The sequence below is a fragment of the Sorex fumeus genome, unplaced genomic scaffold (genome assembly GCF_029834395.1).
Source record: "Sorex fumeus unplaced genomic scaffold, SorFum_2.1 ptg000022l, whole genome shotgun sequence".
NCBI lineage: Eukaryota > Metazoa > Chordata > Mammalia > Eulipotyphla > Soricidae > Sorex > Sorex fumeus.
The window spans coordinates 3,508,076-3,523,505 of record NW_026606079.1 but is presented as its reverse complement, the minus strand read 5'-3'; the positions used below and the strand labels follow the sequence as shown (position 1 = coordinate 3,523,505).

The 15,430-nt window shown below is 52.9% G+C and overlaps 1 pseudogene and 1 gene segment (V, D, J or C); both read left to right on the top strand.

Annotated features, from left to right (window-relative positions):
* Window positions 1-2,928: 2,928 nt before the first annotated feature.
* On the top strand, window positions 2,929-4,166 carry LOC130023257 (Ig mu chain C region-like). The segment is given in 3 exon segments: window positions 2,929-3,280; window positions 3,370-3,687; window positions 3,772-4,166. Coding segments are annotated over 3 exon segments (1,053 nt in total).
* Window positions 4,167-5,670: 1,504 nt separating this feature from the next.
* The window catches only part of LOC130023148 (mitofusin-1-like), a 58,027-nt pseudogene continuing 48,267 nt past the window's right edge, over window positions 5,671-15,430 (top strand).

The following is a 15,430-nucleotide window of genomic DNA, read 5'->3' as shown; positions in this document are numbered from 1 at the left end:
GCTGAGCTGAGCTGGGCTAGGCTGGGTGAGCTGAGCTGGGCTGAGCTGAGCTGGGCTTGGTGAGCTGAGCTGGGCTGGGAGAGCTGAGCTGAGCTGGGCTGGGAGAGCTGAGCTGGGCTGAACTGAGCTAGGCTGGGTGAACTGAGCTGAGCTGAGCTGAGCTAGGCTGGATGAGCTGAGCTTGGCTGTGCTGAGCGGAGCTGGGATGGGTGAACTAGCTGAGCTGGGCTGAGCTGGGCTAGGTGAGCTGGGTGAGTTGAGCTGAGCTGAGCTGGGTTAGGTGAGCTGGGCTGAGCTGAGCTGGGCTGGGTGAGCTGAGCTGAGCTGGGCTGAGCTGAGCTGAGCTAGGCTGGGTGAGCTGAGCTGGGCTAGGTGAGCTGGGCTGAGCTGAGCTGGGCTGAGCTGAGCTAGGCTGGGTGAGCTGAGCTGGGCTAGGTGAACTGGGCTGAGCTGAGCTGGGCTGAGCTGAGCTAGGCTGGGTGAGCTGAGCCTGGTTGAGCTGGGCTGGGTGAGCTTAACTGAGCTGAGCTGGGCTGGGTGAGCTGGGTGAGCTGAGCTGGGCTGGGTGAGCTGAGCTGGGCTGAGCGGAGCTGGGCTGAGTGAGCTGAGGTGGGCTGAGCTGGGCTGGGTGAGCTGAACTGGGCTAAGCTGGGCTGGGTGAGCTGAGCTGAGCTGGGCTGGGTGAGCTGAGCTGAGCTGAGCTGGGCTGGGTGAGCTGAACTGGGCTGAGCTGAGCTGGGCTGGGTGAGCTGAACTGGGCTGAACTGAGCTGGGCTGGGTGAGCTGAGTTGGGCTGAGCTGAGCTGGGCTTGGTGAGCTGAGCTGGGCTGGGAGAGCTGAGCTGAGCTGGGCTGGGAGAGCTGAGCTGAGCTGGGCTGAGCTGAGCTGGGCTGAGCTGGGCTGAGCTAGGCTGGGTGGGCTGAGCTGAGCTAGGCTGGGTGAGCTGGGCTGAGCTGAGTGGAGCTGGACTGAGCTGAGCTGGTCTGGGTGAGCTGAGCTGAGCTGAGCTGAGCTAGGCTGGATGAGCTGAGCTTGGCTGTGCTGAGCGGAGCTGGGATGGGTGAACTAGCTGAGCTGGGCTGAGCTGGGCTAGGTGAGCTGGGTGAGTTGAGCTGAGCTGAGCTGGGTTAGGTGAGCTGGACTGAGCTGAGCTGGGCTGGGTGAGCTGAGCTGAGCTGAGCTGATCGGAGCTGGGATGGGTGAACTGAGCTGAGCTAGACTGAGCTCGGTGAGCTGAGCGGGGCTGAGCTGAGCTGGGCTAGGTGAGCTGGGCTAAGCTGAGCTGAGCTGGACTGATTTGGGCTGAGCTGAGCTGAGCTGAGCTGAGCTGGGCTGGGTGAACTGAACTGAGCTGGGCTGGGCTGGGTGAGCTGAACTGAGTTGAGCTGGGCTGGGCTGGGTGAGCTGAGCTGGGCTGGGTGAGCTGAGCTGAGCTGAGCTGGACTGAGCTGAGCTGGGCTGATCTGGGTGAGCTGAGCTGAGCTGAGCTGAGCTGGACTCAGCTGAGCTGGGCTGGGCTGGGTGAGCTGAGCTGAGCTGGGCTGGGTGAACTGAGCTGAGCTGGGCCGGGCTGGGTTAGCTGAGCTGAGCTGGGCTGAGCGGAGCTGGGCTGAGCTGAGCTGAGCTGGGCTGGGTGAACTGAGCTGAGCTGGGCTGGGTGAACTGAGCTGAGCTGGGCTGGGCTGAGTGAGCTGAGCTGAGCTGGGCCAAGCTAGGCTAGTTGAGCTGGACTGAGCTGAACTGGGCTGAGTTGAGCTGGGCTGAGCTAAGGGCAGTGGGCTGATCTGGTCTGTATGAATTAACTCGTGGTGCTGAGGCGCTAAATTGGGTGTGCTAGACTGGTTGGGATGGGCCAACTGAGCCCCAGAGCTGGACTGGGCTGACCAAACTCAACTCATCTGTGTGCAACAGGCTGGGATGAGCCGGAAGGGCCGTCAGTCTGAGGCAGCAAGCCTGGGCTCTCCGAGCTCAACACGGCTCCCGGGCTGGAAGTCCCTGCTCCGCAGGACCCACTGCCTGTGGGAGGTCTCCGTGGGTCCACGGGCCGGAGTCTCATAGGCAGAGTCTCTCCGAGACTTTGGGAGCTGATTCTGCAAGACAATCTGCAAGGAGCCTTAGCGCAGAGTGCCTGTTGGGCCTTAGAGGTGACTCGGAGGGCAGTGCTCCCAGAGGCCTGTCCACTCGGCCAGCTCGCTCCACCCCTGCGGCTGGCTGTGACTATAGCAGGCTCTGCCGGAAGGAAACTCATTGTCTCATTTCTTTGTGATACTCTCTGCTCTGCACGGGCTACTCTCCAGCCCTCACCGCCCCTGTTCGGGGAGCCAAAACCCTTTCCTCATTGCTCCATCACTACCTGCAGGCAGCGGGGGGCCGGGGCCCAGCCGGTGCAACCCACCTAAGGGGTGTGGGATGCTGGGGCCTGCAATGTGGTCATGCGGTGCCGCTATACGGGGGGCCACCCATGGGGCTGCCTCTGGTGCTAGGTGGTGCCAGGCTCCCTCCCGTCCTCACCGGAGTCTCCTCCTTTCTCTCCTCACGGCTCTCCAGAGGCCGAGTCGTCTCCGTCACTCTTCCCCCTCGTCTCCTGTGACTCGTCTCTGCTGGACGAGACGCAGGTGACCCTGGGCTGCCTGGCCCTCGACTACCTGCCCCAGAAAGTCACCTTCTCCTGGAACTTCAAGAACAACAGCGACATCAAGGATGCCTACAACTTCCCCGAGGTCCTGCGAGCTGGCAAGTACCTGGCCACCTCCCGGGTGCAACTGCTGTCCTTGAACACCCTGCAGTCCACCGACGACTACCTGGTGTGCAACACCAAGCACAAGACTGGCAACCAGAAGGTGCATGTGCCCATACCAGGTAAGCCGGAGGGCAGGAGCAGGCAGGCAGGGCGGGCCCCAAAGCAGGCCCGACTAATGCCGTGTCCTCACTCCAGGCATCATGGAGCTGCCCCCCAACGTGAGTGTCTTCGTCCCGCCCCGCGACTCCTTCTCCGGCAACAACCCCCGCAAATCCCAGATCATCTGCCAGGCGTCGGGCTTCAGCCCCAAGAACATCGCCATGTCCTGGCTGAAGGACGGCCACCCCGTGTCACCCAAGCTCGTCTCAACCAGCGAGGTGGAGGCTGAGCCGCAGGGCACGGGGCCCGCCACCTTCAGGGTCATCAGTCGGCTGACCGTCACCGAGATGGAGTGGCTTGAGCAGAAGGTGTTCACCTGCCAGGCGGTGCACAAGGGCCTGACCTACCAGAAGAACACGTCGTCCTTGTGCAGCTTCCCTGGTGAGCCCCCACACAGAGCCCGGCCCGGAGTGGGGGGGACCCGCCCGCCCGCCTCCCGACGCCGCTCAACCCATCTCTCCTGCCCCCAGACTCCTCCGCCGGCATCCAGGTCTTCGCCCTGCCCCCGAGCTTCGTCAGCATCTTCCTCAACCGCTCGGCCCAGTTGACCTGCCTGGTCACGGGCCTGGCCTCCTACATCGGCCTGGACATCCAGTGGATCAGCGAGAAGAAAGGCAAGCTGGAAACGCAGCAGTTGATCTCTGAGAGCCACCCCAACAACACCTTCAGCGCCACGGGCCGGGCCAGCGTGTGCCAGGAGGACTGGGTGTCGGGCGAGAAGTTCACATGCACCGTGAAGCACCCAGACCTGCCCTCGACGCTGAAGCAGACCATCTCCCGGCCCCAGAGTGCGTGAGCCCACCCGCCCCCCTCACACCCACCCCCACCCGCTGCCCCACCCAAGCCCCCCGACACCAACCTTCCTTCCGCAGATGTCTTCACGAACCGGCCCTCCGTGTACGTGCTGCCGCCCGCCCAGGAGGAGGTCAAGCTGCGGGAGACGGTGTCAGTCACCTGCCTGGTGAAGAACTTCGCACCCCCCGACGTCTTCGTGCAGTGGCAGCACCAGGGCCAGCCGGTGGACCCCGAAGACTACGTGACCAGCAGCCCCCAGCCTGAGCCCCAGCGCGCGGACCTCTACTTCGTCCACAGCGTCCTGACCGTGAGCGAGAAGGACTGGAGCAGCGGGGAGTCCTACACCTGCGTGGTGGGCCACGAGGCCCTGCCCCTCTCGGTGACCGAGAAGACCGTGGACAAGGCCACCGGTAAACCCACCCTGTACAATGTGTCCCTGGTCCTGTCCGACACTGCCAGCACCTGCTACTGACCGTGTGTGCGTGCGTGCGTGCCCTCTGAGCTCAGCAGCAGAGGTTGCCGTTCACGGAGTTAGAAATAAAAAGATCCATTGAAAAGACGCTGGTCCTGCGTGCTCGTGCCTGTGCTGACCCTGCCCGCCCCGAGGGGCCGCGCTTCTGGCCTCTCTCGCACCCCGAGCTGCTTGCAGGGTGCTTGCAGCCCACGGGCCCAGCCGCTCGAGCTCTCACTGCCTCCTGGGCACATACATGCACAGACATGCACAACCACACACATGTGCACGCGTACACAGACACCCACCCGCACACACACACTGCTTACTCAACTGCACATAGAGACATACAGACATACTTGTGGATGTATATGCAACAAATGTGTGATGTGGACATAGACACATCCATGCGCGCACACACATACACACACAGCTCACGTGGACATAGATGAACTCACAGGCACATGCCCTCACATACATGTGTGCGTGCAGCTAGTGTGAATATGGGCATGCTCACTAATTCATATACAAGTTACGTGTGTGAACATAGGCATATGCCATTCACACTGAACACAGGGGACACACAACTCACATGGGAACACATACAGATCCACTCCTGCGTGCACATGCATGGACATGCAATTCACATGGGTGGACACTATATAAACATACTCATGTACAGATACATGAATTCATGAACTCATACAGACACAGACGCACACTCAGCCAAGCATACAGTCACACATGTGAAGCCCACACATGAACACCGAGCACATGAACACAGACATACACATGGACATGGGCAGACACACATGAACATGCACTGACATGAACACGGACTGATACACATGAACATGGGCTGACTGACATGGGCTGACATACACACATGGATACAGCCTGATATTCACACATGGACATGGCTGACACACATACGTGGACATGGGATTGTGGGCACATATGGATATGGTTGACACATGCCTGGACACAGCCAACCAACACGCACACATGGACACAGGCTGATGGACACAGCCAACACACATGGACACGGACTGGTGGACATGCATGGACACAGGCTGATGGACACAAATGGACACAAGCTGACACAAATACATGGACTCAGGCTGATACACACATAGACACAGGCTGATAGACACACATGGACACAGGCTGGCACACACATGACAAAGCTGATACACACATGGGCATGGGCTCACACACACGGATATGGGTTGATATACACGCGTGGACAAGGACTGGCTTGCACACATGGACTTGGTTGACACATGGACCTGGGCTGACACAAGGACGTGGTTGATGCACACAGCGGTGCCACACACAGAAGCACGAGAACACAGACACACACGCGTGGCCAGTCGCTGGCCCTTGGAGTTGCCCGCTCCCCACAGCAGTCTCTCCTGCACTGCCCTGGCCGCAGGCGTCCTGCCCAAAGCTCTGCTTGTCCTGTCTCTCAGCTGGGGGCTGCATCCGAAGGCTACTAACCCTGGCCTGCAGGGCCACGCAGGGCATGTCCAGCTGTGCCGGTCAGGGCAGCAGTCCAGGGCGTGCCAGGAGCGAAGCACAGGACCACCCGCACGGGACCACCGAGGGCAGGCGGGCAGACACAGGGTCCCCGGCCTCGTCTCCCTGCTGTGCTCTCACCCCCCCACCCCCAACCCTGGGCCCTCAGAGTGGCGGGGGAGGGATCGGGCCACACGAGTGCCCAGAGCAGCAGCCCCAGAGCCTCAGCCCCGCACATCACTAGTGGCCATCGGTGGCCCCAAAGTGTGTCCTGACCCCAGCATTTGCGCCTTCCACCCCCACCTGCCCGCCCACCCCCTGACCCGCATGTGTGTTCTGCAGAGGGGGAGGTGAGTGCCGAGGAGGAGGGCTTCGAGAACCTGTCCGCCATGGCTTCCACCTTCATCGTCCTCTTCCTGCTGAGCCTCTTCTACAGCACCACGGTCACCCTGTTCAAGGTAGGTCCCAGGAGCCCCTGCCCCACCCGCACCCACCCGCGCCCCCACCCGCACCCCCATGACGCGTCCCTGTGTGTCCCTGCAGGTGAAGTGACCCGGAGCCACACCGCGAGCGCAGAAGGCAGTGTCCTGCACACACCACCCAGACAGGCCCTTGCAGCCCTGGCGACAATGCGCGGTGCCCGGGACGTCCCCACGGGCAGCTGTCCCCTGTCCCCCAACACAGCCTGAAATAAACTCTCTCGCCTCCCCAACCTCTGCCTTCCTGAGGAGTCTGTGCGCGCCTCCCTCCAGCCAGCGGCCAAGGATCAGGGGGTCTCACTTCAGATGCAGGAGTCCCCGCCTTGGATCAGGGGCTAATTTATTAAAGTTTCCCACCCCCTGGGGGCTGGAGCCATCGCATAGCAGGGAGGGCATTTGCCTTGCACGTGACTGATCCAGGTTCAATTCCCAGCATCCTTATGGTCCCCGAGCAATGCCAGGAGTAATTCCTGAGTGATGAGCCAGGAGTAACCTCTGAGCATCGCCGGGTGTGACCCAAAAAGCAAAAAAATCAAAAATAAAATTTTTTTTTTTGTTTTTTGGGTCACACCCAGCGATGCTCAGGGATTACTCCTGGCTCATGCACTCAGGAATTACTCCTGGTGGTGCTCGGGGGACCATCTGGGATGCTGGGAATTGAACCCGGGTCAGTCATGTTGGCTGCGTGTAAGGCAAACGCCCTACCCACTGTGCGATCGCTCCAGCCCCAAAAATAAAAAAATTTTTTAAAAAAGTTTTCCACCCCAAATAATAGCCCCCACCTCACCTAAGGGCCCCGCATTAGGTAAGGGTCTCCAGTAAGAGTTCACAGGAAACACCCCTGGGGAAAGGGGTCTCACACCAGGAAAGGGGTCCTTGAGACATGCGTCTCCCATGAAGGAAGTGTGTCCACCTCGGGGGAGGGGCTAAGCTTGTGACTAGGATAGAGCCAGAGATAATGGTTGTCACACTGAACACGAGAAAGAATTAGGCAACTGAGCTAGAGTTTGAAAACTGGTCTGACTTACCCAGTCGGAGGAGGACAAACACTTGCACGACAGAAGCCCATCTGCACAGAAGGCCTCACGGGGGCCTCGAAATGGTTTCTTGCAGCATGCGGCCTCTTCCCCTGTCAGGAGTCCCAGACCACAACTCAGCCCAGGGGACAGAGCATTAGGCCAGTAGGGGTGGGGGCCATGCTGCCAGCAGTGTAACAGGACCTGCCAGACAGCCCTGCTCACAACACAGTGCTCCAAAACCACACCTGCCACCAAGGCTTAGGCTCTCCCCTGCCATGGGCTGTCACTCTGTAGAACAGCTCTCAGGCCATTGTTATTCCCTTAGTGTTTCTGTATGACCCGAGAGAGAGAGAGAGAGAGACAGACAGACAGAGACAGAGACAGAGACAGAGATCATTCTGTGACTGGCCCCTTTTTCCTGATTATGTGTATACCCCATGATACTCTCCAGATCCACTTAGTGGAAAATGACATGACTTTGTCTCTTACACAGCCTGGTAGTATTCCACTGTATGTAGAGTTCCTTTATCCAGTAATCTGTCCTTGCACATTTGAGTTGTTCCCAGATCTGGGCTATTGCTAAGTAGTGTTACAATAAACACATGAATGCGAATGTCTCCTGGGGATAGAGCTGATAGGCCCTCTCGGAGTAGATGCCAAGAGGTGCACTTCTGGGGTATATAGAAGTTTGGGTCTCAGTCTTTTTGACAAGTATTAGTATTGTTTCCAGAGGCTGAACCAGACAACAGTTCCACGGGTCATGGAAGGTTTCTTTCTCCCCACATCAAAGCCAATACTGGTTGTTGTTGTTCTTTCCTGTGTTTGTCAGTATCACTGGTTTAAGGTGATATTTCACGGCTTTGATTTGCACTTCTATGATGATAAGAAATGGAGAGGAATTTTCCATCTACCCATGGCCGTCTGCATGCCTTCTTTAAGGAAGCATCTGCTCATTTGTTCTCTTTTTTTTTTCTTTTGGAGCTGATTGTTTTTTACTGTTAAGTACTTTATATATCTTAAATATTAACCCTTTCTCATGTAAGGGGTGAGAAATATATTCCCCCAGTCTGTGGGGTCGTTTTAGTCTGGCCAATATTTCTTTTGTTTGCTTAAGCTTCTGAGAATTTGATGTCATCCCACTTGTTTATCTTTGCTTCCACATGCTTGGACAATAGTATTGAGTCATTGAAGAATCCTCCGGATTTGATGTCAGGAAGGGTTCCTACTATGTTTTCCTCAACATCATTCACGTATTGAGTCTCATATTGAGATCTTTACCCATTTGGAATTGACTCTTGTGCATCGTATGAAATAGGGATCTGGGTTGTTGTTTTTAACATATAACAGACCGGTTTTCCTGGCTCATGTCCTGAGAGGCTTTCCTTGCTCCACATCGTATTCTTCTCCAAGAGGGAGTGTTCAATAAATCCCAGCCTGTATCAGAAAGATAAATGAGATAAACCCCTGATCAACCAGACCAGTAATGAAAGAGAAGAAATTATAACAGACATCTCAGAAAAACAAATGATCAGGTGAGAGTAAGTCACAAAATTCACAAAATTTCATGATCTGGAAAAAATGGGTAATTTTCCAGAGTCCTACAACCTCCCATTACTAAGTCAGCAGGTAATATACCCATTACTACTAGGGAACTTGAGGTATTCATCAAAAATTTCCCCAAGAACCAGAGCTCAAGACTACTTGAGTTCACTACTGAAGTTTTTCAAATCTTTAAAGACAACCTGACCACACACCCTTCTTAAGTTCTTCCAGGAAGTGGGAGGAATGGGAATCTTCCCCAAAAGTTTCTAGATATCAACATCACATTGATGTCAAAAGTTGATAGAGACATCACCAAAAAATAAAATCTCAGATAAATATCCCTGATGAGATAGATGCAGAGATCCTCGATGAAATCCTAGTGAACAGAACTAGCAGGACATTAAATATATCACACACTCGATCGAGTGGTATTTTTTCCAGGGATTTTTGTAAGGATGGTTAAATATTTACAAATCAATTGACTACATTACTGAAATGAAAGACAAAACCCATATAATCGTCTGTAGAGATACAGAGACAGTATTTACAAGATTCAACCCCTATTTTTTTTTTACTGAATCACTGTGAGATAGTTACAAGCTTTCATGTTTGAGTTAAAATCACACAATGATCAAACACCCATCCTTCCATCAGTGCACATTCCCACCACCAATATCCCCAGTATACCCCCCTTTCCCACCCTCCCACTGCCTCCATGGCAAACAATATTCCCCATACTCTCTCTCTCTACTTTTGGGCATCATGGTTTGCAATATAGATACTCAGAGATTATAATGTTTGGTCCATTATCTACTTTCAGCCCACATCTCCCATCCAAATGATTCCTCCAACCATCATTTTCTTAGTGATCCCTTCTCTACTCCAGCTGCCTTCTCCCCTCCGCTCATGAGGCAGGCTTCCAACTATGGAGCAGTTTTCCTGGCCCTTGTATCTACTGTCCTTGTCAACCCCCATTTATGATTTTTAAAAAAACCCTCACAAGATTAGCATTGAAGGAACTTATCTCAATATTGCAAAGGCATATAAAATAAACCCACAGCTAAGATCATTTTTATGGGGAAAAACTGTAAGTCTCTCCTCTAAGAGCAGGCATGAGACTAGGATGTCCACTTTCACCACTTTTATTTGACAGAGTACTGGAAATCCTAGCCACAGCAGTTGGCAATAAAGGTAAATTAAATGAATTCAAATGGATAAAGAAAAAGTCAAGCTATCAAATTCACTAGTGACATGATATTGCACAAATATAACTCTAAAGACATGATCACTTGATCACTTGACATCCCGTTACTCGATTTGCTTAAGCGGGCACCAGTAACCTCTCCATTCGTCCCTGTTGTGTGCTAGTGTAGCCCAATGGCGTCTGCTCGTTCTAGGAGCATGAAGAGCCGCAAACTTATTGTTCAGGGTCTTAACAAAGAAGTCTGACCATCTCATAGGTGGGCGGCCTCGCGGTCTTTTGACATCCCATGGAATCCAGTCTGTAATGGCTCAAGTCCAGCGGTCATCTCCAAATCTCATTATGTGTCCAGCCCATCTGATTTTTGATGCCTTGACAAATGAGACAGAGTCCCTGATTCTTGCCCCCTTGACAGAGATCGGAACTCTGGATTCTTTCTCTCATTTGAGTGAAGCGTTTGAACTGTCACGCGGGTCCAGAAAGCGTCCTGACCCATCGAGGAATTGATGGTACAAGCGCAAAAGATCAAGTACGACATCATTGGTCTGACCGAGACAAGAAGGCACCAATCTCATCATGCCTTTTTCAACACTGGAGAAGAATTGATCCTCGGAACATGCAATAAAAGAGGTGTCGGAGGCGTCCGTGTCCTTCTCAACACAAACTTGGCCATGAACATTGATTCATTCGAATGCCTAACAACCCGAATCAGATGTTTACATTTGAATATATGTGGTTCACTGCCGGCAGTTTCTCTCTTTGTTGTCTACGCACCAACATCTAATTATGATGAAGGAGAAATTGAGAAGTTCTACATGGAGCTGGAGAAGTTCTATAAAGAAGACTACACCTTCTACAAGATCATTGTGGGTGATTTTAATGCCAAGATAGCACCGAGAAGATCAGCTGAAGAACTTCACATCGGGACCCATGGCCTAGAATGGAAAGAACAGGGTGAGAGACTGTCTGAGTTCATCTTGTCGACCAAGACCATCCATGGTAACTCACAGTTCCAGAAGGCCGAATCTAAACTTTGGACATGGGAGTCTCCCGGTGGACGATTCCACAACAAAATAGACCACATCATATTCAATCGACGGTTTTGCCTGACCGATGTCGCTGTTGTCCCAAAATTCTGAACGGGATCAGACGACCGACTCCTTCGTGCAAAATTCTACTTCACAGAGAGGGCAGAAAGGGCTGCAAAGTTTAAAAAGAGAACTCCCAGGACGACCACCAACTAGGAGCTCTTTGGCACTATTGCGGCAACATGGGAAGATGCCATTGTTGACAACATTGACGAAGAATACGATCAACTAGTTCAGCACCTCCGTGATTGTGCGAGGAACACCAAGAGAGAGAGATAGCCACAAAAAAACCGCCTGTCTTCGAAAACTCTTGAGCTTATTCACCAACGTGGTTTGGCGCATGCCTCAGGCAACCGCAACCGAACGTCTGAGCTCGCAAAGCAGTGCAGAGATGCGATCAAGGAAGACCTCAAAGAGAGAAGAGCAGAAGTGCTGGTAGATGCGGCAGAAGCCAGTCCTTCGCCAACTACAAGACCAAGATGACTGCCCTCCGACGTCCTGATGGATCTATCACATCCTCCAGAACGACAATGGAGAAGATTATCCATGACTTCTACTCAAATCTCTTCGATAGCCATGTCCACTTGCCGACATACCAAATTCTACAGGATGGATATGTCATTCCCAATGTTCTCCCTTCCGAAATCCGACACGCCATTTCGTCAGTAAAGAAATGAACAGCACCCAGCCCAGACAAGGTCTGACCTGAACACCTGAGGAATCTGCCGTCAGTACTCATCAATACACTGGCTCGGCTCTTCACACGCTACCTGTCTGAATGCAAAGTTCCGTCGCAATGGAAAACCAGCAGGACTGTACTACTCTACAAAAAGGGAGATATCCATGACATTGGCAACTATCATCCAATCTGCCTATTGTCTGTCATCTACAAGTTGTTCACTTGAGTCATCCTAAATAGGATTGGCAGAACACTAGATGAATGACAACCATGCAAGCAAGCCAGGTTCCGCAAAGGATTCAGCACCATCGACCATATCCACACGATAACCAAGCTCATTGAGGTTTCTCAGGAGTTCAAGATGCCGCTCTGTCTAACGTTCATTGATTTAAAGAAGGCCTTTGATTCTGTTGAGACAGAAGCGGTCATTGAAGCCCTAGCCAATCAGGGCATTCAAGCTCAATACATCAAGATCCTCCGTGAGCTGTATTGCGGATTCACTACCAGGATCTCACCATTCTACAAAGAAGTAATCATCAATGTCAAGAGAGGGGTTCGGCAGGGTGATACCATTTCACCGAAACTCTTCAGTGCCACCCTCGAGAACATCATGCGACAACTGGAATGGGAAGGAATGGGAGTGAAGATAGATGGTCGGCAACTACATCACCTCCGCTTTGCTGATGACATTGTTCTAATAACACCAAACATCAGCCAAGCTGCACAAATGCTGGCCAACTTCGACCGTGAATGTGGAAAGGTCGGTCTACAGCTGAATCTTACGAAGACAATGTTTATGAGAAACAGCCTCGTTCCTGATGCCCCATTTGCTCTCAATGGAACAACCATCTCCGAATGCAACAGCTATGTGTACCTAGGTCGAGAGGTCAACATGACAAATGACCTGGCACCCGAGCTGCGCAGGAGGAAGAGAGCGGCTTGGAACGCCTTCAAGAGCGTCGAAGAAATAGCTAAGAGGACGAAGAATCTCCGGCTCCGGGCACATCTCTTTGATTCCACTGTTCTTCCTGCATAACATATGCCTCAGAGACCTGGGCCCTACGTAAACAGGATGAGAATGCTATTCGGGTCTCCCAAAGAGGAATTGAAAGTGCTATGCTTGGAATATCACGTTTCACTCAAATGAGAGAAAGAATCCAGAGTTCCAACATCCGTCGCCTATCAAGAATCAGGGACGCTGTCTCATTTGTCAAGGTGTCTAAAATCAGATGGGCTGGTCACATAATGAGATTTAAAGACGACTGCTTGGTGAATTCTGCTTCACAATGATAGGAAGAAGACTGCAGTCTTCTGCCCCCGCGCCTGGCTGTTCCACGCCAGGGCCCGTTGGAGGGGAGCGGGTTGAGCTTTCCTCCCCGCCCCGACCAGGGCTCCGGCAGCCGAAGACCTCCAGGACCAGCCACCACCATGCTGAGACCACTCTCCACACACATGAAGGTACTGGCAGAGGGACAAATCCACGCGGGTTCCGGGGCCGAGATCTCCCAGCCTACTCGGATTGGAGTTGAGCATCCTCCACCCAGATCCTCCAAATTCCAGTAGGCGGGGGTCACACCCACCACCTGGCCCCCTGGCGCCGTGTAATCCCATCAACGGCCAAGACTCAGAGACTATAAAATCCAGCTCCTGCATTCGCGGCCACGCAACATCTTATCAGGACATCTTTTTATGACATTTTATTATCTCATTCCTACTTTGGACAAACTTGCAGACTATCGAATGTAGCCTGCCCACAGGACAGAGTCTGGCAAACTCCCCGTGGTGTACCAAATATGCCAAATACCAGTAACAATGATGGGTCTCATTCTCCTAAAGCGCCTTGAATATAATCTCAGGGTTAGGATGAAAGAGACGTTACTGGGGCCTGCTCGAGGCAATCGACGAATAACAGGATGATGAAATGAAAAAAAAAAGACGACTGCTGGACTAGAGCTGTTACCAACTGGATTCCACGGGATGTCCAAAGACCGCGTGGCCGCCCACCTACCTGATGGTCAGACTTCTTCATCAAGATCATGAACAATTGGTTTGAGGCTCTCCATGTTCCTAGAGCGAACAAATGCCATTGGGCTACACTAGCACGCGACAGGGACAAATGGAGTCGTTACTGGCGCCCGCTCAAGCAAATCAACAATTAACGGGAAGTCAAGTGATCAAGTGAGTTTGAACACCCTGTTTGGCTAGGGCTTCAATGACTACTTCAGTCTCAACAGAATCAAAAGCCTTCTTTTTTTTTTTAATTTTTATTAGTGAGACACCATGAGGTAGAGTTTTAGACTTACATATTTTGTGCTTGGGTTTCAATTATACAATGATCAAATACCCATCCCTCCACCAGTGCCCATTTCCCACCACCACGGATCCAAGTATCCCTCCCACCCCCCCAACCCCCCATTCCACCCTGCCTCTTTGGCAGGGCATTCCTCTCTGTTCTCTCTCTCCTTTTGGGTGTTGTGGTTTGCAAAAGAGGCATTGAGTGTCAAAGGCCTTCTTTAAATCAATGAACGTTAGACAGAGCGGCATATTGAACTCCAGAGAAACCTCAATGAGCTTGGTTATCGTGTGGATATGGTCGATGATGCTGAATCCTTTTTGGAACCCGCCTTGCTCGCATGGTTGTCCTTCATCTAGTGTTCTGCCAATCCTATTTAGGATGATTCAAATGAACAGCTTGTAGATGACTGACAATAGGTAGATTGGGTGATAGTTGCCAGTGTCGTGGATGTCTCCCTTCTTGTACAGTAGTACAGTCCTGCTGGTTTTCCACTGGGGCAGAACCTTGCATTCAGACAGGTAGCGTGTGAAGAGCCAAGCCAGTGTATTGATGAGTACTGATGGCAGATTCTTCGGGTGTTCGGATCAACCAACTTAGTCAAAGGTAAAAAGACAAATACTAGTTGATATCATTGGTCTGTGAACAGAGACCAAAACCCCTGGTCTGGAATACAGAACCGACCATGGCTCTGCTGGAGGAGGCCGGGTGGAGGGGGAGGACTAGAGAAGAGACGTGGGGGAGGGGCCAAAGGTATGTTAGTGGTTCGCGTGTAGGGTTCTGTGTACATGTATACTGGTATCATAAACTCTCACACTGTTGTCATGATCACGATCATCCTGTTGTTCGTCGATTGCCTCGAGCAGGCACCAGTAACGTCTCCTTCGTCCTGGCGCTGAGATTTTAAAGTGCCATATTCAATGCTCTTTCAGAGTTAGGAGAATGAGACCCATCATTGTTACTGGTATTTAACATATTGGGTACACCACGGGGAGTTTGCCAGACTCTGCTGTGTGGGCAGGTTACATTCGGTAGCCTGCCAGGTTGTCCAAAGTAAGAATGAGATAATAAGATGTCGTGCAGCCACAAATGCGGCCACAGGCTTCCGGGAGCTGGGTTTTGTAGTCTCTGGGTCTTGGCCATTGATGGGATTACACGGCGCCAGGGGGTGAGTTGGTGGGTGTGACCCCTGCCTACTGGAAGATGAGGGATCTGTGTGGAGGATGCTCAGCCCTGATCCGAGCAGGCTTGGAGATCTCAGCCCCAGGACCCACATGCCTTTGTTCCTCTGCCGGTACCTTCATGGGTGTGGAGAGTGGTCTCAGCATGGTTGTGGCTGGTTCTGGAGGTCTTCAGCCGCCGGAGCTCTGCTCGGGGTGGGGAGGGAAACTCAACCCGCCCCCTCCAAGGGGCCCCAGCAAGGACAGCCAGGGGCAGGAGACTCTGTGCTATTATCTTCCAGGAGC